Raw genomic sequence first — 26166 nt, 5'->3', positions numbered from 1 at the left:
TGACTGATTTCACATATTTATTACTATAATTTATGTCTTGTGGTAATACCTAAAAGCACCAATCAGGATCAAGCCCCATATTCTTTGGTATAGTATAAACAGAATAAAAGACAGCCCCTGATCCAAAAGAACTCTCCTATTTGCTAGGTCCATTGTGTTTATAATCAAAATTAATTCTGCATTGTACTGAGGGTCTGATCCTGCAAAGTGCTGAGCAAGTTCTAGGAAAAAATGCTCAGCAGTTTCAACAGCATTTTGTAGACTCTGTCTCCTCATATTCATCTTGGAGATTATCGACATGCATATTTATTGAAATTTACCACTTATATTTGCTAAAGAAAGTTGCAAGAGCAGCATTATTAATGACCGCTAAACCACATGGTAGAGGATATCTTTACAAGCTAGAAAAAAGTGCCATTACACCTGCAACAGGCTTAGATTTAACACCAGGGCCAAGTTTTTGACGTACATAGGTGCAGAAGTCCACCCATGCAGATCACAGTGCTGAATCAGGGCCACTGATTCCCGTGTATCAAAATTGCTCAAAACTAGAGCTGGTAAAAGAAAAGTAATTTTTTCATACATGGTTTCATGAAAAATGTGGTGTTTGTTTAGTTGTTTCTGTTGTTATTGTTTTTTGGTTGACATTTTTCAACTGTCAAAGGATGAGATAACTGTATCCCTTTTTTTTATGCAAAAATCAACATTTACAAAATCTCTGTTCAACACCTATTGTTCCTGTAGTACTCCACAGCTGTTAACAGCTGTTGATCAAATTCTGTAGAATTACTTGAGCAAATCTCCCATTGACCCTAATGGGTCAATGAGTATAACTATAAACTGGGACTAACAAACAACAGAGTATTGGTGATAACCTAGCAGGACTTTGCACAGTACAACCATTAGGAAAACATAGGACTACTCTGTGCCATTTGTTTTTTAAGCAGACCTTCCCATTGAAATCAACTAGGTTGATTACAAGAAGCTTCCCCAAAATGCTAGATCTTCTGCATATTAAGGGCCTACTTCTCCAGTCTCAGAATACAAGTAACTGTCACAAAATCAATGGGCTCTGGTAGGGAAATTGGGTTCTAAAATAAGCAAGGGATTAACATACTATATGGAGTTTGGCTTCCATGAAGATACTATAGAAAGAATCTCAAAAAGAAATTAAAATAAAGAAGTGTGGGATTCTCATAGGAATACTTACTTTATTTATGAATTAGGCTTTCAATTCAGTAATCATAAAGCTTTGCCATTTTATGCTTTGGAAGTTGATGCTTATTCAGGAACTTAAATAGAATTATTGCCATTTCCTGAGTTGGAATTCCTTTCTATTGTTTTAAATATAAATTAATCAGTAAGCAAAGCATAACACACAATAAGTTGTAAAAAGATAATGAGGTGGAGAAAATAAGGTTTAAAAAGTACTGATGGGATTTTTTGGTTAATTATTTTTCCACTATGTGGCAACTACTGAGAAGGAAAAATAACAGCTCAGCTATATCACATCTTTTAAAATATGTACATATTAAATCTTCTATATACTGTGACTTGATACAGCTTCCATTGAAATCTATAGGAGTCTTTCTATTGACTTGAACAGCAGTTGGATCAAGTAAATCATGATGCAGATCATAGTTTCATTAGCTATAAAAAAGGGATATGTTCCTATGGTTTGCACACCATAGAATGAATGACGGTGCCAGAGCTTGATACAAATCCTGCTTGAGAACTCAGTTAGTCAGCCCAAACCTAGTTGTTGGGATACCATACCAAATTAGACCACTAAAAGGGTTTGTGGGAAGATCTACAAAAGTTTTTCAAACTACAAAAAGTCAGAGGAAGCGTGATCTGAGGAAATATGGAAGGAATCAGGAAAAAGCAGAAATACTATGAAACACATGATGCCATTCCTTTTTGAACTGAAAGCAGTGCGGAGCTCTGCTTAAAAAGCACAGCACATTATGACCATGCTATCCAAGAAAGACAATGTAACTTACTACAGAAAAGAAGGGGCAAAACACTCTTCCCTTGCTGTGTGCGGATATCTGCACTTCAGTGTCCCATATTGTAACTGTTTCCATGGATTTCCAAGCATCTGCACAGAGAGAGAGAGAGAGCGTAGCTGTCTGTCTGTCTAGAGTGACTTTCGCCTCTCCCTGGAAGGGGCTCCCAAATGTTTACTGCATATTTTTGCATACCCCGCAGCCTCTTCCCAAATACTGCCTTCTGTACAGTAACTAGAGCTAGTCAAAAATAGGGGAAGACTTATAATATTTTCCCCATTTTTCATTAAAAACTTTGTTTGAAAAAAAATCTGTTTTTGTTTCATAAAAATCCCAACAAAATCAGCTCTACCAGTAATAAATCAGTACACATCTTCCTCAATATAGATTCACGATTTTTGGTGGTTTTCAATGGCTTTTCTACCCTTTCTTTTTTACTACAAACATTTTTTTCACCTGAGTAAACGGCATGGGCTCTTTTACATCCCATTTTTGTAGCCAATTTCTGTACATTGTTGCCCTTTGCACATAATTTTACTACAAAGGGGAGAAAAATGACCCCTAGGGAGCAAAGTTAGGCATACTAAATAGTTGAGCCTCTATGGCTTTCAGATAGAAGGTTGGTTCAAACGGGGTAAAAAGACTGCTTAGGTCATTTTCTGTTCTTAAGTGAAAAAGGAAAGTCATTTAAAATCAGAACCAGATGTAAATGTACTAAATGAACCTTAAGCTTCTAATTGGAGACCCAGAAAGGCTGTAATAGATTTAGCAAATTACAAACAAAATGTTCTTGTTTACATTAGAGTAAGTGACTTTAAAGCTTCTGCCAAAGACCTAAATAAACATGCTATTATACTAAAAATGGAAATGAATGTAATATGCAAAGATGATCTCTGGTGTAACTCCATTGACTTACTGAAGTTCTACCAGGAATGAATTTGGCCCATTATGTACAGATTATAATGTGTGCATATGTCTGTATGTACTTAAATGTTATACTGGCCCTTGAAGCAGGAAGAAAGATGGATTTACCTAGAGACCCAAAGCTTAATGATCAGATAGCACATGCAAAGCAACTCTTTGAGCGCTGTAACATATGCCTGCTTTCAGGCTACATAATTCATACACAGTAATATTAGCTGCAACAGTTCAGCTCAATAGCAACACCTCATTATTTTATCCCTCAGTATTTATTTCTATGTTTGACGCCTCATGAAATTACTGTTAATGTGTTTATATAAGGGCAGATCTGACACAAGTGGGAAGAATTTAATTTCCCACTCATTCTTTCCTGCTGATGTGTCCTCTTCCCCTGGTAGAAGTGACAAGTGTAAATAGTTAATTTGCTTCAATTATGAGCCTGTCCTGCTAAATTAGAAGCAGCAGGAATATGAAGAGCCAGAATTATACTTATGAGGCAGCTGACAAATCCTCTGAGCCCACAAAATCAAATAATTTACTCCTCATTGGTGCTCAAACACCCACTAGATAAATGCAGCAGTTTATTCTTTATCATCTGATGGAACTTGGATTGTATGTTACCAATACTTAAGTAAATTGAAGTCCCTCTGTATTAGTGTCAACATTTGTGATGCTGTTAGCATGTTCATTATAAACCTCAAGCTTTCAAGAGTTTCTATCCTGGCCCCTAAAAATAACCCAGACTGATTCTGGTGTGTATATATGTAAAAAAAAAAATCTTAGCAATTTGTAATATATGCAATCTGCGGGTGGGGGGCACAAAGGGGAGTTAGGAACCCAGCTCCCATTTACTTTCAATTGGAATTGGACACCTAACCCCCTTTGTGTCTTTAAAATTGCAGGGAAGAGCCTCAGGTAAGGTAAATTGCCATAGCTCTACTGACTTCAATGAAGCTATGACAATTTGCACCAGCTAAGGATCTGTCTCTAGCATTTTAGAGCATACATGGTATTTTTCTGGCAGGGCCTTATATAGTTGTTGAAATAGTATAAATTGAGTGCAGATTTTCAAGTGAGAATACACAGTTACATTTTCAAAACATTTATTCACAGTTTATTCGTTATTTAGTTGCTTATGAAGTAAAGCCTCTACCATATGCAGTGAGAAAGAGAGTATTGAGTTGAGTTTTTCTCCTCTGCTTTGATGTCACACACTAAAATTCCCTTTTAGCAACCTTTACTTTTAAAACTCGCAATGCATTTATAAAGCCATCTCCAAAGTATAAATATAAAACACTTTGAAGAAGACCACAAAATTATTGAAATATATCCTCAGATTTATGGGTAGCATACAATTATTGAGGGATTTAATCTTTTTATTTACTTTATTGTGTAAACGAGAATAGGAAGTAGAGACAAATCTGTTTGTATATTCTGCCATTGTGAATTAGAAAACAAAATATATTCAGAAACCTCCACAGTAAAAGCTACCTCACTGTTGAGATGTTGAATGGTTGATAAGAAAGAGGGAGTGTTTTCCTCCATTTGCTATCAGTAGAGCTTAAACTGCTTCCTCCTTCCTCCCTATTTATGACAGCAAAAAGGCTTTTGTCATTCGTTTTACCCCTTTTCTGTTAGTGAAACTCATGTTTTACTGGCAAATTTCTGTAATAAAACTGCTTTTTCCCTTGAAAGTGCTAGATAAACGCATGAGGCATTTAAAACAACTATTCCAGTTTGTTTTAGTTGGTTGGATCCCTCTTCCCATTGCTGTCTGCTTTTTTTCTCCTCCTCTGAGAACAGCTGGGCTTAATGAACTGGAACACAAGTAGGTCAATAAAATATATATATATATGTATGTTGTTAAGGTATCAGAATGCTACACATGATTAAGCAGTCTAATAGTTTCTGCAGGGGCCAGATCTTGCTCCCATTGAGGTGCATAGTTTTGTTACTAACTTCAGAAGGGGGCAGTATCAGACCTCAACTTTGCAGTTCATTTTTTCCACAAAATTTCTTGCAGATCAAACCCAGCCCTCTCACACAAAGCTGCCAGGGTAAACAGGATTTCCAGCCTGGGATTGGGAAGATTGAATTCACCCCCAAGCAACGTATATCAGAATAGTAACTGCTGCACACCCTCTATACCGGGTGATAAGGCCACTTAGTCAGTATATTCATGGATCTACTGGCCTCTCTTCCAGCCTGCCTTGACAGCCTTTTCTTTTCTGCAGCGTCACTGGAGTGCTAAAGTGGTAGAGAGGGTAGCCCTCCAAACCAGGGGTGAATTTCAAATGTCCAAATGGTGCAAACAACAGACACAACTACTAAATAAATCCTACATGTATCTGTGGAGCCAGGATTGTTTCTTATGTGTTTGTAGTATGCCCAGCCCAATGGAACCTAGGCTTCTAAGTGCTACTGCAATATAAATAATAATCACAATTTCCTCCTCATCCTTCCCCCACCCTCCATTCTCTAGACTAAAAGTCCATGGGAGTCAGGCACTAAATCATTTGTGTACTCAGCCAGATTTAATTACACTAATTGTAGTCCATTTGGGTTTAGATCCAGTTTTGCAGAGTACAGCTGAGTACAAGTAATTACCACGTAAATCACACATTTAATGTTTGTGGGTGCGGGTGTTATCCAAAATGTGCATTTGATCTAAAAAAAACCAAACCTCACCTTATAAATTCCAACCTCATGAGATCAAATTCAGCCCTGGCGTAAGTGGCTCCAGCTCCAGCAAAATCAATTGAGTTGAACCTGGTTAATACTAGAGCTGTATTTGGCCTGTGACCTTAACTTTGCCTGCCAGAAAGACTGAATTCTTTTCTCCAAGCTTCTGATAGATCATCAGTGTTATTTTCATACTATGTCATCTAAGAGACTGCTGAACTGTAGAGCAAGCCCTGGGCCTCTCTCAGTTACAGTTTGTACCTAGATTAAAAGTCAAATGGTGGCATATTTCACTATCCATTAACCAGTTCTGTGGATTGTTTATATGATAGCTACATTCTAGTGGAATTCATAGAGTTCTGGATGCTGCTTCTACTGCAAAATAAAAGGATTAAAATTGAACACTGGCCTCCTGCTTTGGCAAACTTTCAGCTTTCTCTGAGCATGAAGGAACCCATTCAGCTGTGCTGGGGATGGAGATTTGGAGGTTGGATTCAACTCTGATAGCAGCACAGTAGTATTTTTCCAGAAACTGTAAGCTCGATCTCTGGAAAAGGTACTTCCATGGGTAACATCACTTCATCCATCACTCAAAGCACTCTGAGATGGTGACATTGCTCCTAGAATTACGACTTTCACAGATAGCACTTATTTCTTTGTTTAGATGTATGGAATGCATCTGTCATAGTTTTCAAGCTTCCTTCCTAGCCATCACCTCTCTTGGGTGGAGACCCACATCTTTATCACTCCAGACCAGGGGTTTAGGCTTGCAGTCCCTCTGTACTTCATTGTGATTTCCCCAGCAGGTCTGACCAGGGTTCAGCCTCCGTGGTTAACCTTTCTTCAGAGGTTACAACAGTGAACACTAGGTACCAACCAGCCTTTGGAATATAAAATACATTTATTCTTAGGGTAAAAACATTACAGAGAAAATATGCATAAGACAATAACAGGTCCTATGCACACACACACGGAATGTACCAGGAATTGCCCTCAGTCTTATAGGCCAAAGTCTGTCCAATCTTCCAGCAGGATTGGCATACCCGTTTGGACAGAATGTACTGTTCATTTGCTCACTCAAGGTATGTCTGCAGTGTAAGCCCAGGGCTAGTGAGACTTGAGTCTGCTGACCATGTTAGGGAACCCTGGGCTTCAGTGTCTATATTGTATTTTAACCTTATGTTAACACTTTTCTAACGGTGCTCGAACCTAGGGCTCTGGTGTCCACACTGCATTGTGCAAGTAACCATATCCCATAGTTCCTAGTGCCCCCACACACACCTGAAATGTGGCTGCTCTAACCCTAGGATCATGGTGCACTGTGGGAAAACTACTGGCCATTCTGCATGTTACCACCTTACTTTGCAAAAGAACTTGTTCAGTTCACTCTCCATTGACTAACCCAGGAGGCCTTCTGACCGTGTGTTTGCAGATCGGTGATCAGAACGGAATGGGTTAATACTGACCTGAGCTGCTGCTGTTTGCAAAGATGTGGGCATGGTTTCCGTTTTCAGTAGAGTGGACTGGAGATTGTTGGGATTGAGAGGACTAAGGAAGTTGTCCCATGGAAGTGTGGGCTACTTTCAGCTGACTCCTGGGACCCTGGGTCCAAGCCCTGGGTTAGCATAATTACAATGTAGATGCAAGGGGGGTTAGGCTTGAGCCTGGGCTCCAGCATGGGCTTATGTTGCAGTGTGGACATACCCTCAGAAGGAAAACCCTGAGTCTGTTTAAACTCATCCTTTTATACAAAAATCCCTTTCTTTGTCTCTCGGTCTCTGGAAAACCCAGTTTGAAACAATCTATGCAAGCCACCCCCAAGCCACCTCTCTGGATTTGTTTACAATCCCAAGGGCAATCACCCCCACTCTGTTTTTAGTTCCTGGAGGAGCTATGGTAACCCTCCCCCATGGAGCAGAACACAATAATACATAAGTGATTCATAAAATTAATACAGGGGTTCCCCAAAATACCACAACGGGATTCCAAATATTTCGCACAGTGTCCATCATAAATTTTCTACACATCTTTACATAATTTAAAAACAAAATACATAAGAGGCGCACTGTTGTCAGCTCTGAGGAGATTCCCACAAGGTAGACCAAACCATCTTTCCCCACCCTTGCATTCCCTGTACCAACCATTCAGGCAAAGACCGGGAAAATAAGTTAGGTTTTTACTGTCCCCTGAAAGTCAAAAGACTCAAACTTTGTCAAACCAAAATGAGAAACAAATTCCAGAGATCAGTCTCTCTCCTGGGAATATCAACCCCACCCTTGCCCGTAATGGTAGCATCTGTGGACACCCTCCCACCAGCCTCAGCTGTTCAAAACTAGGGACTTGTCTCGAAGCTTCTAAAAGCGTCTTGCTGGATTCGATTCTCATGGTGATATATATGGAGAGACCTGGTCCCTTTAAGTCAGAGTTCCCCAAACTGTGGGGCACCCCCTTACTCCTGTCCATGCCCTCCCCCCCCCGAGCCGCAGACCCGCTCCTGGCCCAGCTACAGGGGGAGGTGGGGAGGCATGGACAGAGGGAAGGGGGCACAGTCCTCAAAAGCTCTGAGCTGATACCAGGACATTGTCAGTGGACAGCCCTGGACTCTGACATTCACTTCCCCCTGTGGCATAGTTCAAATCTTACCTCTCTTGCCTGAAGGTACTGGGAAGGTTTGGTGCTTGTTTACTTTGCGGAATGTCTTTTCCAGTTTTGGGTGCCTTATGAAATAATGTACATGCACCTGAAGATCTCTTACTAGGCACATTTTAGAAATATGAATAAAAAATAAACTAAGAACCTGGCCCTACAAGGTTCCTGGGAGCAGCCTTATGTCAGCCACCTGGCAGCCTGCTGACAACTGCTTACCTGAAACCCATGAAGCCCGGACCCCAGCAAGAAGTTCCATTCCTTCAGTCTGATTGACCTGCTGGCCCTACTTAAGCCAGCAACAGGAACAGGAAGCTGTCTGAACAACTGGACTCCACCCTGCTCTGGACTGCATGCCTTGTGCTTCCTGGTCCTGCACCCGTGGCTTGACTTCCTGGCATCCCATCCCAGCATGACTCTTGGCATCTGACTTTGTGGTTTCTGACCTCCAGTTTGTCTTCTGCCTCTGACTGCTGGTATTCTGACCCTGCCTGACTCTGGTTACCAATTTGCAGTTCTATCTACAGTTTGTATCCTGCATCTGACCTCCTGGTATCCTGACACAGCTGACTCTTGACTCCTATCTCGTGACTGTGGACTTTGGCTCTGACTACTAAGTCTGGCCACCCATGATCCAGCTGAAGTAGCTTGTTTGGACCACAATATCCCTGTGGGATTGAGCTCAGTGAGAGAAAGATGGACCCAGCAGCACCGTCACAGCCACCAGAAACATTGAACTCGCCCGAATGAAGCCCTGACTCTAGGTGGTTAATGAAGCACTGCAGGCCCAAGTTGGACAGCTGACCTTGGACAACCAGTGGCTGAAAGAGCAAGTGAAGCAGCTCAGGAGTAAGAACATCATGCTGCCAACACAGCCTGCAGAACCTTGCCCTGAATAGGGGCCTGCAATACCCCGGCCCAAACGGTTTGGCAGGAACCACTGGTGGTTCTGGGGTTTCATGAACCAGTGCTACTTTCTGTTTCTGATGCATCCCAAAATCTATGCTTTTGCCTGGGCCACGGTGGCCTTGGAAATCAGCCTGCTGATAGGAGACATGTTAGATCGGGCCTCCCAAGTGCTGGAAGGCCATAGCCCAGTGCTGTCACACTAGGATTTCTTTCTCCAAACAATGTCAGCCATGTTCAATGATCCACACTGAGCTTGAATGGCTGAGGCTACTCTGAGGAGACTCCAGCATGGGCAAGGCACCGTGGCCTCCTATGCAGCGCACTTCCACCACCTTACAACAGATACAGAGTTGAACGAAGCAGTGCAGATGTAGCAGTTCCAGTGGGGCTTGTGGGAAGAAATCATAGACAAATTGGCCCACGTAGATGTTTACCAGACTAGATGTCCTTTTGGACCTCACCATCCACATAGATTAGCAGCTCTCAGAATGAAGAGAGGAGAAAAGAGGTCCCCTGCAGCCCACCCTACCTGCGTACATGAACTCACTTTCTGTATTGCCCACCGAACCCATGGAAGCCAATCTGGCTTGTCAGTGCCTCACATCTGAAGAAAAGGAATAGCACCATCAGCACCACCTGTGCTTCTACTGCAGTGAACCTGGCCATACCATCTTGGCCAGCCCAGTACGAACACCAAGGGGCTTGGGGAAACAAACCAGTCCAGGCACAGAGCCTCAGTCTTCAAAGAAGAGAAGTTCCCCACACCCTAGTCCTCACTGAGAAGCACCAGAGCCCCATTCAGGGGCTTCTCATTGGCAGATTCCTATCCATCTATGTATCCTGGGGAAGCCCTAATGGATTCCCCTCCAACAGGTCCTCATCAATTCGAGAGCAGTAGACAAGTTTATGGATGCCTCTACAGCTCAGGCCCTACAGGTGCCCCTGCTACACAAAGCCATGCCCAACATGATTGAAATTGTTGACAGCTTCCTGCTGTCTTCAGTTCCAGTTGTGGAGGAGCTGTCTCCATGGAGCCCATTATTCAGGGTCACCGAGAAATAATACAGTTCAGCGTGATCCATTCCCTGCAATTTTCCACTGATCCTTGGCATCTACTGACTGACCCTTCATGATCCCCTCGTTCCCTGGTGAGAGCAGGTCACTCTCCTGTCAGAATTCTGCCAATGCCTTTAGTACAGTGATCATGGCAGTCCTCTTCCAAAGGCATGAACTCGAACAAATACTGCACCCCATCGCCTACCTCACAAGGAAGTTTACTCCTACTGAGTGATATTTGAGCAAATACAAGATATTTGACAAGGAGCTCCGGGCAATTCAGACTGCCTTCGAAGAGTGGCAACACTACTTGGAAGGGCCCATCGTCTGGTCCAGGTGTTTACCGATCACAAGAACCTTGAGTAACTGTGTGGGGTCAGCGTCCTAAAGCAACAACAGTTCCAGTACGCCCTATTCTTCTCTCAGTTAAACTTTACTTGACCTACCACCCTGGAACCAGAAATGTGAAGGCCAACGCCTTGTCCTAAAGATATAGCTCTGACCCACAAGGCCCCAATCCATATTCTGAAGTCCCATAATTTTTTAATGCAACCCCTGGGGGTGGGAAAATGATGTCATGACCCATGGCTCTCAAACCTCAGATAGCTGAGTTCATGGAAGCCACTGCACTCCAACCCTCCACCTGGCAGCCTGCTGACAATTGCTTACTTGGGACCCACAAAGGCCCAGCCCAGTGTGAGGATCTGCTCTTAAGGGCCAATTGGCAGAGTCCCAAGAGTGGCAGATTGTCCCACTGGCCCTACTTAAGCCAGGAGCAGAAATAGGAAGCTGTCCGAACAGAGTTTCACCCAATCTATTTATATTTAATTATCACATTAATTAAAAAAACAAGTGGGAAATGGCCAGGTTCTATAAAAATGTGCTGCCATCCAAACTACTTGTTCACCAGTGTTTACTCGTTTCAGAGGGGAACATAAGCCTCATAAGTGGTTTTGGAGGTGTTAAAAATAAACGTAAATCTTGGCAACAGAAGGTTATAACTAAGCTACAATGTTTGTTGCTCTTAAACAAAAGAACAGAAATCTCCTTCTCAGACTGAGAACAATTTTTAATGTATTTCCATGTTTCAGAAATCCTCACTATCTTAAGATGCACAAAACAGTTTAAACCATTGTCACGGGTACACTTGAATGATGACATGAGCCTTTTGCCTATTTAAAATGTCTGTAAGGCATCAAGTCTATTAAATTATTACAACTATGTATTTAATCTTGAGGGCTAGAATCTGTGGCAGCTGCCAAAACAGAATGGGAAGGGCCCTTGGCTTGCTTATACCTGTTGCACATAACGCTAGAACTGCTAGTGCCACCCACCTAGTCTCCCCATCTGCTTAAATTCCATATGCGAGCCCAGGCCAAAACCCAGGACTATGTGTTGGCACCAGCTACCAGTGTCATCTACGTTCTCAACTAGAAAAATGTCCTACACACTAAATCTTATCATTACTCATGATACCAGCCAACTCCCAGCCTACCTGTCCACCCCAACCCTACCTGTGTTGCAGCTATCAGCAATCAATATTTCAACAGCCAATGTCAATGGGACAGACTGACAATATCCCGCAATATGCTGAACAAACCTTATGAAATTAAAATAAACTTTTGATTTAAATTAAACCGTATTGAATTAGGATTAATACATTTAGGATCCATTGTATTAAAAATTTAATTGTGTATGTGTTATTGTATGTAACTTCTCTAGTAGGCAGGGGAGGCTACTCTAATTCCTCTGGTTATCAGCCTTTAAAGCCATCTCCCTGGAGAGGCTCACATATACAAATTCAAACTGGATTATCCAGGGACCAATGGACAAAGAAAGGATTTTTGGATAAATAGCTTGGTTTTAAACAGACTCAGGGCCTTCTTGCTGATCCACCAAATGGGCAGGACACCTGGTCCACAAAGGGCCCCAGTCCTCAGAGGATTGGAAGAACTAGGCCTACTGAGGCCCCATAAGACTGTGTGCTTGTTCCGAGCTGAAGTTGGGATGAACTTGAAATCACAAAGAGGTTTCCTTGGATAAGGTGTTGAAGGACTGCTCTAGCCAGAGGCCATGTTAGGGTTAGGGTGATTTCTGGTAAGCTTATTAGCATGCGTGTAGGTTCTTTTATTGTTTTTAGTATGTTTCCTCTCTACTGCTTTTACGTTAAGAACAAAATTGGCTTGCATAAAAAGAGCTGTGTGGTAAATATAACTATGGGCACTCACACTGTTAGCCATCTCTGAAGGGAAAGCAAGCCAGCCTGCTCAGACAGATTGTCTTTTGCAGAGGCTAATACAATGAAGGCAGGGAACTGTGCCTGGAAATATCCTGGTCAGAAGGGAATGAGAAGTGGGTCTCCCCCCAAGAAAGGCAACAGCTGGCGAGCCAGAAGCCTGAGAGCGGGTGCCCTTGGCAGGAGCACTGAGGGGAAATACTGGTGCAGTTGCCCTGAACTGCAATCGTCAGGATCACCCACCCCCTAACAAACAGCCTAAATATTAGGATTCTTGAAGAAGACCAAAAAAAAAATTGTAAGAGCCCAAGACATCATGCCCAAGAACCATAACAAATACCCCTTGCACCATAGAACTGCACTACATGCAAATCAGCTGGAATGGGATTTCCCCCAAAAAACACTGAGAAAGATACAAAAAAACAGAGTGAGAAACCCAAGGACATAAATCTCCCTCTGAATAACACATAAAGGGTTGTGTGCCACAGCACTCATAGTGACATCCTGTATCAGGGTCAGTTCAAAAAAATAGTGCTAATTTGGATTTATACTGCTATTACCAGGTTGAGAGAATGCCTGAGAAAAGTAGATATGAAAAATGATGTATATGGTTAATGCTGAATAGTATGGCTGGATAGTTGGGAAATAATTAAATGAAGATTATATAATTAAGTGAATATGCAGTAGTGATGTTTGGGTACAAGACTTACAGAACTTTTGTTAGGTTTAAGCTATAAAATGAGATTGCTTTGTTGAATACCACAATTTGAAAAGGGGGAGGGGGAAATCCATCTCTTTGAGAACTTTTTCCATATGCTTTGACTATAAATGCACAGTAGACCTGCTTAAAATTTTGATATTAGAGAAACAAGGTTGGTGAGGTGATATCTTTTATTGGACCAACTTCTGTTGGTGAGAGAGACAAGCTTTTGAGCTCTTCTTCAGATCTGGAAAAGGAGAAGAGCTCTGTGGCTCAGAAGTTGGCTCTGTATGGACAGAAGTTGGTCCAAAAAAAAGATATTAGCTCACCCATCTTGTCTTTCTAATATCCTGGGACCAACATGGCTACAACTACACTGCATAAAATTTTGATATTCATATAATGCAAAATAAGACTTCTGATCTATTGAAGCAGGACTGCAATATCAGAAAAAACCCTACATGATCTTTTAAAGATCTTGACTCTATATATGTGATGTTATTATGCTCAGTTGTGGTTTTAAAATCTGGATAGCCAAATGATGCAGCTGTATTCAAATGTACAATATAATTTGAATTCGTCTTAGTTCTGTAGGTCATGCTAATTCATTTTAGCAGGTGGGAACAGATTGTCAACTAATTCTCATTTTGTTTTCTGAAAAAAACAATACATTTGCCCTATAACTGCAAACAATCACAATTTAAAAAGCAACTTGTTACCCAGTTCTTTGAAAAACAATATGAGCTCAGCATATGCCATATATTTATCCTAATCTGAAGAAATTACAAGAGTGCACACACACAGTTGCACAGCTAAAAACAATCTTTTTTCTCTCTGTCTAGATATTTACAATTTTGGTATCCTCTTTTTCCATTATGATTTTATGCTTCCCTGGGAAGCAAAATCTTTAATCTGTTAGGCAACCTCTGAGTTTTCCCAACCTAGATCAGAGGATTGTTCTTTCTTTGAAAGCAAAGATTCACTGAAATAAAAGACATTTCACAAGAATATTCTTTCTATAAATGATGTAGCACCAGATCCTTCTGGCCCAGTACTGTTGCTCTGATTTTGTATTTTGGAATTGTATTATCCGGAGTATGTACAGTTTGCAGCTTCCAGGTATTCTCCATTATGAGAATGCTCTGGCTTTACTGTAGAATAAGAGGATCAAAAGAGATCAATTTAAAGTTTCATAAAGTTTACCTTACTGCAAAGGAAATGTGTGTATGTGTGTGTACTTCTCACCTGCAGAATTTATGAGGACATCTCAAAGTTGTTTTAAGTTGCTTTTTCCATCCGCTGCACTTTGAGTGCATAGCCCAACTAATCAGAGACTGGGTGCAGGTTTAGTAACAGTGCAAGTCTCTTTTAGGTTGTCTCAAAACCCATCCCCAGCATGTACATTGGCAAGAAATTAGCCTCTATGGGGGCTTGCCTTCGTAGCTGAGAGGGTTGTGCACCCCCTGTACAGGTGCCGAGCTCCCAAGTATCTATCTATATTTTTAATGATCCAATTGTCATTTTGCCTGGGTGTCCTGCCAATCCCTGCAAATAACCTTCAGTTCTGAAGTCTGGGGAAATTTGAACTGAATCATATAACTCTGTAAGCTATTGTGTGGAGCATACTTGCTTGTGTTAGTTACACTGTAGGCAGAACAGTGGATTGAGAGGAATATACCAGAAAAAGTACACTCTCTTGAAGAGCTCAGCAGAACTTTGCAAGCGCAAGATTGGAACAGTGATTTACACTAACTTCTTTTCATGGCTCCTTAACTTCTCCTTTCTGCACAGAGCTCGCCTGAGCCTTGATTTGCCTCTGACCTCCTTTGGACTGGGATTCTCTGACTGTCCAACAGTTTACCTAATAATGGAAAAAAGTCTCTCAGTCATGCTGAAGGGCACTGATATCTCCCCAACCCCTCCCTGTCCTCTGCATCTCACTTCTTCCTTTTTCCCTCCCAACTCAGCAGGCCTGGACCCACCCACTCTCCTATTTCCCAGACAAGTTCAGCTGGTCTGCCAGATGGGAGCCACAATGAAGAGCACCCCCCAATGGTCCAGTTTGGAATGATACCCTGAATTTAACCTCCCTTTGTCAATTGAAGCTATCATACCAATCGGAATGTCCTCAGTTCAGTCAGACATATCAGGATCACTCTGTAGGCAAAGGAGCTCTTTTACTGTGAGTGATAGTTTTGAAAATGCTTGGTGTTTTACTTACTCTTTCTCTCCTAAAAAACCTGGAGAAATAGGAATGGCTGTTTAATTAGAAGGATGTTCTGAAAATCCATGAAACAGATTGATTATATCAATTGGAATTGCATATAGAAACAGATTCTTTACTAATGATCTTTGTTGTTTTATAGGTATACAAAAAGAAAACTGAAGCTGCTAAGAAGGAATATTTGAAGCAGTTAGCTGCATACAGAGCAAGCCTTGTATCCAAGGTAACACATATATATATTGTGATAGATTGTAAACCATTTTCAGCATTTGTATGATACTCAGCGCCATGGTATCTAGTGTAAATATTGTTGCTCATTACCACCTTATACCTATCTTAGCCATGCTCTGCTCTAGTGCTCAATACAAACGGTTCTCTCTCAACATAGGCATACTGCAGCCCATCTATTCCTACTCATAGAACATCTACAGGCTGGGATTATAATCACAATGGAGCAAATGAGAGACCCAGTGGTCATCAGTAAAAGGATCACATTTGCCAGCAGGGGCCACACAGCACTGCACAATTACCAGTCATACTCTTTTCTGAATATAGGGGGAAACTGTGGTATCACACATAAAATGCCTCATTTTTAATGCAGGCACTGTACAGCAATGATCATGCTCAGTATCACAATGCAAACGTTCCCATGATAAGCTGAACTTTCTTTGTGCATGCCTCAGATGAAGTAGACGAACACAGTATAGGACATAGTGTGAATCACTCGCTTTGGAACAGCATGTCACAGGACCCACTGTACACAGTTAAGAGAAACTTTTGACCTTGATTTATAGAGATATTCATAGTGCCCAGGATTTCACAAGTGATACAATATAAACCACTGTTTTAAAACCCACAGACAAAGTAAGATTACTGCAACATGCAGACTTGAAACATTATGGGGCAATTTGCAGAATCATATTGTTGATGATCATTTTGGTGTCTATTTCACAGAATCCAAAGTGTTGATGAGGTCAAGTTTAGATGCACTTGACTGTCCAGTGGTTGTGAGTAAAGGTTAGGAGGGAGGATGGCAATGCTTGAAGCTTATACAGGTGTGACTGAGCAGCACTTTTTGTTAGTTTCACGACATATTTATCATCTTGTTAGGGACATTTCAAAACAAAGATTTAACGGATAATTAACACCGGGTCTTTCATGCAGTTTTCCACGTGATCTTACCACTTCTTCAGGTTTTTCAGTATATGACTCCTGTGAGATCAAACCTCACGTAGATAAACTCTGAGACATGAGTGTAACCTTATTCATAGCTTTCCTGTGTTGTCTTATATACTTGAAATCTAGCATCATATATGCCAGGATGTTTATTAAAAACATATACAAAATGCCTGTCATTCCTGTTCTACACTTGATGAGTGTAAACTTCCAGAGATAGTCTCTATGTTTAGAATAGACTCTTTCAAACCAGTGGAACTGTCCCAGGGTTCCACTGTACATGAGTGTTAATTTATTTGTAAGATTTTACTGAGTGGTAAAATAAGACCAACTCACTCATTTTAATGTGAATTACAAAGTCAGCTTTTCACTTGTAATAATGAATTAGGTATCGTTACTTTGCCGATCATACGTTGTTTATATGAAACACTAAACTGTTTTATTTTGATATGATAAATATATGTAAAACTGAGAATTTTACTCTGATTTTTTTAAGGGCAAAAAATAGCTACATGGCATTCTTTGAGGAAGGTTCAAGAGAAAATTCAATTAAAGAAATATTGGTATCTGAGGCTCTAAGTCAATGTAGGAAAGCATTTGAACACATGTTTAAGCCCATTCTTAGTCAAGAAAGCACTTAATTATGTGCTTAGGTCCCATTGGCTTTAGTGGAACTTAAGTATCTGCTTAACTTTAAGCATTTAGATGTGATGGGGGAGGGATAGCTCAATGGTTTGAGTATGGGCCTCCTAAACCCAGGGCTGTGAGTTCAATCCTTGAGGGGGCCACTTAGGGATCTGGGGCAAAATCAGTACTTGGTCCTGCTAGTGAAGGCAGGGGGCTGGACTCAATGACCTTTTAAGGTCCCTTCCAGTTCTAGGTAATAGGATATCTCTATTAAAAAAAAATAAAACTGGGACTTTAAATAAGCATGTAATTACAAACTGGATAGGTGATATATTAAAATTCACCATGTGAATTGCATCTATTTGAAACAGAATATAAACTTTCTGTGTTTAAAATCTATTCTATTATTACACATACAAAAACTACATTAAAAATAATGTTATTACAGTTGCAAAGGCAAGCATGCAAAAGTTAGGAAATGCCAGAAGTCTGTCTTCACCTCTGGAGGGAGCATGCTTAGCTGTTCTGTGTGGATGATGACTGCTCAGGCAAGTCACGTGTAGCAGCCTGAAAACAGCTGAACTATGCTGGCTAAAATTTGCCCCCAAAAAATCAGCTGAGGTATACACCTGGCATGTAAAATGTCAACCCACAAGATTTAAGTTTAGCCAAGTAATAAGCAACTGAAAGCAAGGTCTTATAATTGGACATGTCAGGCAACTTTAACAATAGGCTGTGCCATCAGCCTTACCTGTAATATGTTTTTAAATAGGGTTAACACCGAATAAGGTGAACATCTGATTGTATGGATTTAATGTCATAGCTATGCATTAATCTCCATTAACTCTATCAGTGTATTTGATAGATGTTTTCTCAACATTTTTCTTTTCTTTTTATAAAAATTGAAATTAATAGGGCTATAGTCAAGCCTGTTCATGTATGTGGAAATCAATATGTGAAGTCAAAATGACATTACAAAGCATTATATGTAATGCAATGCAGATTGCCATATTGTTTATAATACTGACTAAGCCTTTGCATTCTAAACAAGTGTCTTTATATTTGCCCTTAGTTGCAACTTTTAGTACTGTTTAGGCTCAGAAATGCAACCTACAGTATATAGCAATTTGTATAGCATTACTTAAAATGCTGTGATTGCAATTTGACTTTTTAAAAAACAAGCACTTTTTATTGCTTACCCTGGCTTTTTTGTGTATGCTGGCTGGCAGTAGGATTTTTGCTTTATATGTTAAATATTTATTTATATATACATATATAAATATTTTCTGAAGACATACTTAACAACTATGGCTTGCATCTACCCTCAAGTAGGAAAAAAGGTAATTTTTCAAAGCTATGATGGCATAGCTAGGTCAAATTTGTGCTCTCACATAGCAGCATTATCAACCACATTTGACACTCTTTGAGTGTTAGAAATAATGCAAATTTTTTGAAGTTAATGAACGTGTGACAGTGTTGCCCCTTTGATTGTATGGTAGGCTCAGACTTCACCTAACAGAACTCCCAGCCACTGTCTTGGAAAAGTACTTAGTCTGTGCAGACATTTTGGAAGTTTTAAAGATTAGTTTAGGCTATTTTCAGGGAAACCATTACAAAACAGCAATAGTGGCTTTCTCCGTATAAGGAGCAAACCTAAAATGCAGCTCTGTCTGAAGTATTAACAGCTTTTTTTTTTAAGCAGCTAAATTCCTACAGGATCACTAGCACTGTTGCCTTAGCAGAAAAATATAATAAGCAGTCACATTAATGTGCAGCTTTTATTTGTACCCAAACATCAATTTCCCTACCTAGGAAAATCGTAATGTAAGGCTATAAACAGTAGATATTTCACGTTTCTATGACACACTATCTTTGCATTTGTGATTATTGTGATATCAAAAATGTTTGAAGAACCATATATCAAAAACCGTATATTACCATTTAAACTATGCATGTAGCTCTATATCGTATATCCGAATTACCTGTTGACTGACTGGGTATTTTCAGAGTTGTTTATGTATGTATTTTTCACAAACCAGTTGTCATGACCCTTCAAAGATCCACAAACAGTCAGAGAAGAAATTTCTAATCCTAAAAACATTGTTTGAAGCAAAAAAATCCAGTAAATGCATATAGCCAAAGAATAATCCCATTCAACCTCTTAACCTATAGAGCCACAAATCCTAAACACCTAAGGAAATTTCTAAGCAATTATTAAAACTGTTAGGCATACCATCACTGTGAGAACTCACTCCTATTACAGTTTGGCCTAACCTTTAATACACTGAGTCCACCATCCTTTTCTAGTTCAGAGGTCTCATTGTGGTGGCAGTCCATAAAGTTAACAACGTCATCCAAAACATACATGAAATAAAGGCCAAGCATTAAAGGGTAGATGGTGCCTGGCACCTATGTGAGGGTGAATGGGAGGGAGGTGGTAATGAGGTGAGGGGAAAAACAACTGAGGAGAGTTGGCAGTTTTTCAAAGGGACACTATTAAGGGCCCAAAAGCAAGCTATTCCGCTGGTTAGGAAAGATAGAAAATGTGGCAAAAGACCACCTTGGCTTAACCACGAGATCTTGCACGATCTAAAAAATAAAAAGGAGTCATATAAAAAATGGAAACTAGGACAGATTACAAAGGATGAATATAGGCAAACAACACAGGAATGCAGGGGCAAGATTAGAAAGGCAAAGGCACAAAATGAGCTCAAACTAGCTACGGGAATAAAAGGAAACAAGAAGACTTTTTATCAATACATTAGAAGCAAGAGGAAGACCAAAGACAGGGTAGGCTCACTGCTTAGTGAAGAGGGAGAAACAGTAACAGGAAACTTGGAAATGGCAGAGATGCTTAATGACTTCTTTGTTTCGGTCTTCACCGAGAAGTCTGAAGGAATGCCTAACATAGTGAATACTAATGGGAAGGGGGTAGGTTTAGCGGATAAAATAAAAAAAGAACAAGTTAAAAATCACTTAGAAAAGTTAGATGCCTGCAAGTCACCCGGGCCTGATGAAATGCATCCTAGAATACTCAAGGAGCTAATAGAGGAGGTATCTGAGCCTCTAGCTATTATCTTTGGAAAGTCATGGGAGACGGGAGAGATTCCAGAAGACTGGAAAAGGGCAAATATAGTGCCCATCTATAAAAAGGGAAATAAAAACAACCCAGGAAACTACAGACCAGTTAGTTTAACTTCTGTGCCAGGGAAGATAATGGAGCAAGTAATTAAGGAAATCATCTGCAAACACTTGGAAGGTGGTAAGGTGATAGGGAACAGCCAGCATGGATTTGTGAAGAACAAATCATGTCAAACCAATCTGATAGCTTTCTTTGATAGGATAACGAGCCTTGTGGATAAGGGTGAAGTGGTGGATGTGGTATACCTAGACTTTAGTAAGGCATTTGTTACGGTCTTGCATGATATTCTTATCGATAAACTAGGCAAATACAATTTAGATGGGGCTACTATAAGGTGGGTGCATAACTGGCTGGATAACTGTACTCAGAGAGTTGTTATTAATGGTTCCCAATCCTGCTGGAAAGGCGTAACAAGTGGGGTACCGCAGGGGTCTGTTTTGGGACCGGCTCTGTTCAATATCTTCATCAACGACTTAGATATTGGCATAGAAAGTACACCAAGTTTGCGGATGATACCAAACTGGGAGGGATTGCAACTACTTTGGAGGACAGGGTCATAATTCAAAATGATCTGGATAAATTGGAGAAATGGTCTGAGTTAAACAGGATGAAGTTTAACAAAGACAAATGCAAAGTGCTCCACTTAGGAAGGAAAAATCAATTTCACACATACAGAATGGGAAAAGACTGTCTAGGAAGGAGTACGGCAGAAAGGGATCTAGGGGTTATAGTGGACCACAAGCTAAATATGAGTCAACAGTGTGATGCTGTTGCAAAAAAAGCAAACATTATTCTGGGATGTATTAACAGGTGTGTTGCAAGCAAGACACGAGAAGTCATTCTTCCGCTCTACTCTGCGCTGGTTAGGCCTCAGCTGGAGTATTGTGTCCAGTTCTGGGCGCCGCATTTTAAAAAAGATGTGGAGAAATTGGAAAGGGTCCAGAGAAGAGCAACAAGAATGATTAAAGGTCTTGAGAACATGACCTATGAAGGAAGGCTGAAAGAATTGGGTTTGTTTAGTTTGGAAAAGAGAAGACTGAGAGGGGACATGATAGCAGTTTTCAGGTATCTAAAAGGGTGTCATAAGGAGGAGGGAGAGAACTTGTTCACCTTAGCCTCTAAGGATAGAACCAGAAACAATGGGTTTAAACTGCAGCAAGGGAGGTCTAGGTTGGACATTAGGAAAAAGTTCCTAACTGTCAGGGTGGTTAATCACTGGAACAAATTGCCTAGGGAGGTTGTGGAATCTCCGTCTCTGGAGATATTTAAGAGTAGGTTAGATAAATGTCTATCAGGGATGGTCTAGACAGTATTTGGTCCGGCCATGCGGGCAGGGGACTGGACTCGATGACCTCTCGAGGTCCCTTCCAGTCCTATAATCTATGAATCTATGAGGTGTCAGGGCCATGGCAGAACTGAGTCAGTCAATCACTAAGGAGACCAAATGCTGCACCTTCTTAAGGGCAGTGCAATAATTGCTCTGCCAAGGAGCTCCAGGTGGCAGTTTGCCTTCCTTATGCACATTCCTTTTGATGCTTCTGCTGGAAGTCTATCATTTAATGTTGCAATTTACCCTTACACAATATGTTTCAACTTAACTTGAATTAACTTGAAATAATTACATCAAACAGTAAAATAAGAATCTAAGTTAGGGCACGTCTTCACTACCCGCCAGATTGGCGGGTAGCAATCGATCTATTGGGGATCGACGTTATCGCATCTAGTGAAGACGCGATAAAATCGATCCCTGATCGCTCTGCCGTCGACTCCGGAAATCCACTGCGGCAAGAGGCGGAAGCGGAGTCGATGGTGGCACAGCAGCGGTCGACTCGCCACCGTCCTCCCAGCCAGGTAAGTCGACCTATAATACGCAACTCCAGCTATGCTATTCACGTAGCTGAAGTTGTGTATCTTAGGTCATTCCCCCCTCTCCCCCTGCATAGTGTAGACCTAGCCTTAGTTTCCATTTCACTAGAGTTTTTAATATGCAGCTAGTAAGAATCCTATTCTCCTCATTTCCCACCCAGCTTTGGCATTGGAAAGTTCTACATTTACTAAAACATTCAGTAACAAAATAGAAACAGATTCTCAGCTGGTGTACATTGGCATAGCTGCCTTGAAGCCAAGGGAGCTGTGCTGATTTACACCAGCTAACAATCTCTCACAGACTTTAAATAGCGAGAGATGGACGGAGATGGTAACATTTAGATTCAGATTACATTCAGGCTAAAGTTTGATGCCAAATACATGTGAGGCTTCCCTTTCAGCAGTGCCAAGACCTAGAGATGTTTTCACAAGATTGAAGCCCAAACTGGCGGAGATTTTGAGATCACATTAGTTTGAGAAATTTTTGATTTTGAGAAGGCTCTTGTTTGTTTCTAAAGTGATTGGGATTGAATAGTTGGTATAAGGTTATTAGAACTGCATTTTTAAAGCCTCCCTATGCCTCTCAATTGGGGAATAAAGACACTGGTATCAAATTAAAGTCACATGTTCTTCAGCATATTTATTCAGGTTAGATTCATAAATGGCCTTAATGGATCCATGACAATCCCCCACAGATGATAATAAAATGTATCTTCAGAATTTAAAATGTTTAGACATTGGCTAACAGTATATGACATTCAGTAGCTGACCCATCTTGTACTCAAGTATCAATGATGTGTCTAAAGACTTTTGAACCTGCCACATGTGGTGCAATTCATTTGTATAATATATGTGATTTGGAATGAATAAAATAAGAAACCTCATGTGTTGACAACCTTCATCCAAAACCTGCATCAACTTACAACTTTTTTGACGTTCTGAAATGTTCACATAAAAGTTTTGCTCTTCCGGATTTTACAGTGCTAATCCAAACAGAACCCAAACTCTGAGGTCCTGATTCTCATTTTACACTAAGGCTGTGTTGCACCATTCTGGCAGAGTAAAGGGAAAGTAGGAGTATATTATATTTACACCCATTTATAAACCCTTTACACTGCTAGAGTGGTATAAAGTAGCATTAGTGCTAATGAGAATCAGACCCTGACCCTGTCACTTATTTTATAGATACTGGTGATGGCCAAAGGTACCAGAAACATTTATGTATGAACATTCAGCAATTCCTCAAGTTTAGTCAAAGTTGATTATGTAGTGAAGTCTAATTGCTCACATTAATAAAGAAATATTTCTGATGATATTGGCCCTAGCTAGTCTAGATACCACTCAATTTACAGTACTCCATTCAGAAGGTTTGGGATCCTTTAGACATTTTCCTCATACCACAAAACACCGAATCTGTTGCTGTTAATGCTGCTGATTCTGAAAGAGAACTGTTCTAAAATTAAAAATAAATCGATTCTTGGTGAGTATATTGGCCACAATTTTGGGTATTTTGTGTCTGTTACTTGAATAAATATAATCAAGAATGCAGCGTATAATTTTAGTTTAATACAAACTTCCTTTTTCCCTGATTGTGAACAGAAATGTGGCTCTGCAAATGTGTCTTCATCATGGACAGTTTTCTTAACAGGTCATTGTCCATTTTGCCAGTCATCACACAGAGATCTCTGAGTTACCAGTGTTTCTCTGCATGTAGAACGATGGTGGTAACTGTGTGGTATCTCTTGGGAAAAGTTGAGTTTTTGTAATAATTTTTGAATAATAACAATAACATTACTGTAAAAGTATTTATTAATTTAATTCAAATATATGTAATTTGGTAGTTTAAAATGTTGAAAATAACAGCAAATATATTCCAAAGCTTTTTTCAGCAACTGGATGTGTGTATGTGTGTGTGCACGCGTGCGTGCACATGCGATTGTGTATGGCAGCTTTTCCAACATACTATCTGCAGAAACAAGGCTTGAAAGGGCAAAATTAAAAAAAGTGTAACTAATTTTAAATTTTCTACTTACACTTCTAAGGAAGCACATACGAATGCTGCCATATGAAAAACTTACCCTTGCTTTATTTTCAGTCACTCAGAAAAGCCACCAGTGGCCAGAAAGCAGAAACAACTCAGAATGAGAATAAAAACTCTCACTTACAGATTTGAGTTGCTGGTTGCTTACTAAGATCTACAAGTGATAGTTTAAAAAAAACAGTTACAGATTCGAGGAGCCATAGTCTATACTAATTCAAACTGAAGAAGAAAATCCTAACCCTAATGAAGCTATCAAATTGCCTGGTGGATGCCACCTGAGTGACCGCTCGTATCTGTGGGACCATTGTATTGATCAGAATATCTGTTCTTAGCTGAGTTTCTGGCCATGGGGAGCTGGAGCTCGGTGAGGACTCTAGGGTGGAACAAATTCCAGTAAGACCTTTCCTCTGGTGTGATCCCCTCCTTTGCCTGCCTGCTTGGTTGACGTTGCCTGTCTCCAGCCACCACACGTTCATGGTGTGACTCTCTGAATAAGGACCAGCAGGGAGGAGGTGAGCGTACTGCACTGTGAGGTCAGGTCTGGGGCAGGTAGGAACCATCATGATTCTCAGAGTAGTTCTGTGTGAGAAGACAAGACGTGCTGATGGTTGGCTTTAGGAGGCAGGCATGAGGAGTTGTGGCATTGAACAGGGGAGCTTTGAATGTGAAAGGGAATCCTCACTTTGCTCAAGAGCAGGAGAGGAGAGCAGCAAGATTGGTGGGGAAAGATAAAGGGACTGGAGTTCTATTATCTAAATTATCTCTCTAATTTATAAAGTGCCCCAACCTGTGTAGCAACTAAGCACCAATATATACAGTAAAATAAGAATGGCAAAAGTGGGCTATGCTCTCATACTCCTGGTATTTGGTTGCTTATACTTAAAGGTATTCTTTATTTTATTTGCTTCTTTTCATTTCTCACTCCCCTGCTTTTCCTTTCTTTCTACATGGCCCATTTTCTTCTCTTTCTCTTTGTTCCTCTGGGCTTTTGTTCTAAGTGTGACATACCAGGGTACAATCCAGGCTCATGTGTAACTGTGTCACCCCTGCCCTGTAACCTGGGGTACCCTTTACAACGGCTTGCTGCTCACAAACAGCCTCCAGTGTGTTAGTCACTCCCAGCTATGTCTGTTTGTGTGCTTAGCCAGCCAGCCACACCTTGGCTCTTACCAGCCTTAAAGTTTACCACAGGGTGACCCCAATACACTCCCAGTCTCAGATTTTCCCCCAGCCCTCTCCTGGACAGTACAGATATACTGAGTCTGTTATTCCTTTAAGGAACTTGTTGCCCCAAATGGAGTCACCCAACACTTCAACTTGAACACCCTGGATTAGATCAAACAAAAAGCCAGTTTACTAACTACAAAGAGATAGATTTTAAGTGAGTACAAGTAATAAGGCATAAAAGTCAGAAATTGTTACAAGAACAATAATGATAAAACACTCACTAATGCCTAACTTAAGCTATATTAGATTCAAGCAAAGTTTCTCACCACATGCCCCAGCAGCATTACTGACCAAACTCTCAGATCAGGACCCCTCTCCCAAGTCCAACCATTGCTTCCTTTGTATCTTCGGGTACAGTGAATGTGATGGACAGGGAGAGGGGGGTGACTTGGGGAGTTTGTTCCTCCTTTTTATAGTTTCAGCCCCCTTCTTGAAAAACATTTCCAGCTAGATATCAGGAGACAAAGAGTGTATGTGGAAGGATGTTCCCTGCTGTTTTTTTTTACCTGTTTAAACTTCCTCTGTCTTCCCTTCCTGCTTGATGATTCTGTTTACTGCTTAAACAAAAATTAAGCAGAGCACACATCTTTGTTTAGGACAGACCTGTTTGTCAACCTCTGTTTGGGCAGGGCTGTGGGGTTTGGAACATGTGTTAATAACACCATACAGGGGAATCTTATAACTTCACATACAGTCTTGCCACA

The 26166-nt window shown here is 40.7% G+C and overlaps 1 protein-coding gene across 1 annotated transcript in view; it reads left to right on the top strand.

The window, feature by feature from the left end:
* Positions 1 to 26166, top strand: part of TOX (thymocyte selection associated high mobility group box) — a 267358-nt gene that overhangs the window by 211732 nt on the left and 29460 nt on the right. Inside the window, exon 6 of the mRNA XM_034762982.1 lies at positions 15526 to 15606. Within this exon, the coding sequence (XP_034618873.1) occupies positions 15526 to 15606 (81 nt within the window). The remainder of the gene's footprint in view (positions 1 to 15525; positions 15607 to 26166) is intronic.

Source organism: Trachemys scripta, chromosome 2 (assembly GCF_013100865.1).
Source record: "Trachemys scripta elegans isolate TJP31775 chromosome 2, CAS_Tse_1.0, whole genome shotgun sequence".
Lineage (NCBI taxonomy): Eukaryota > Metazoa > Chordata > Testudines > Emydidae > Trachemys > Trachemys scripta.
This window is presented reverse-complemented; position numbering and strand designations above follow the sequence as displayed.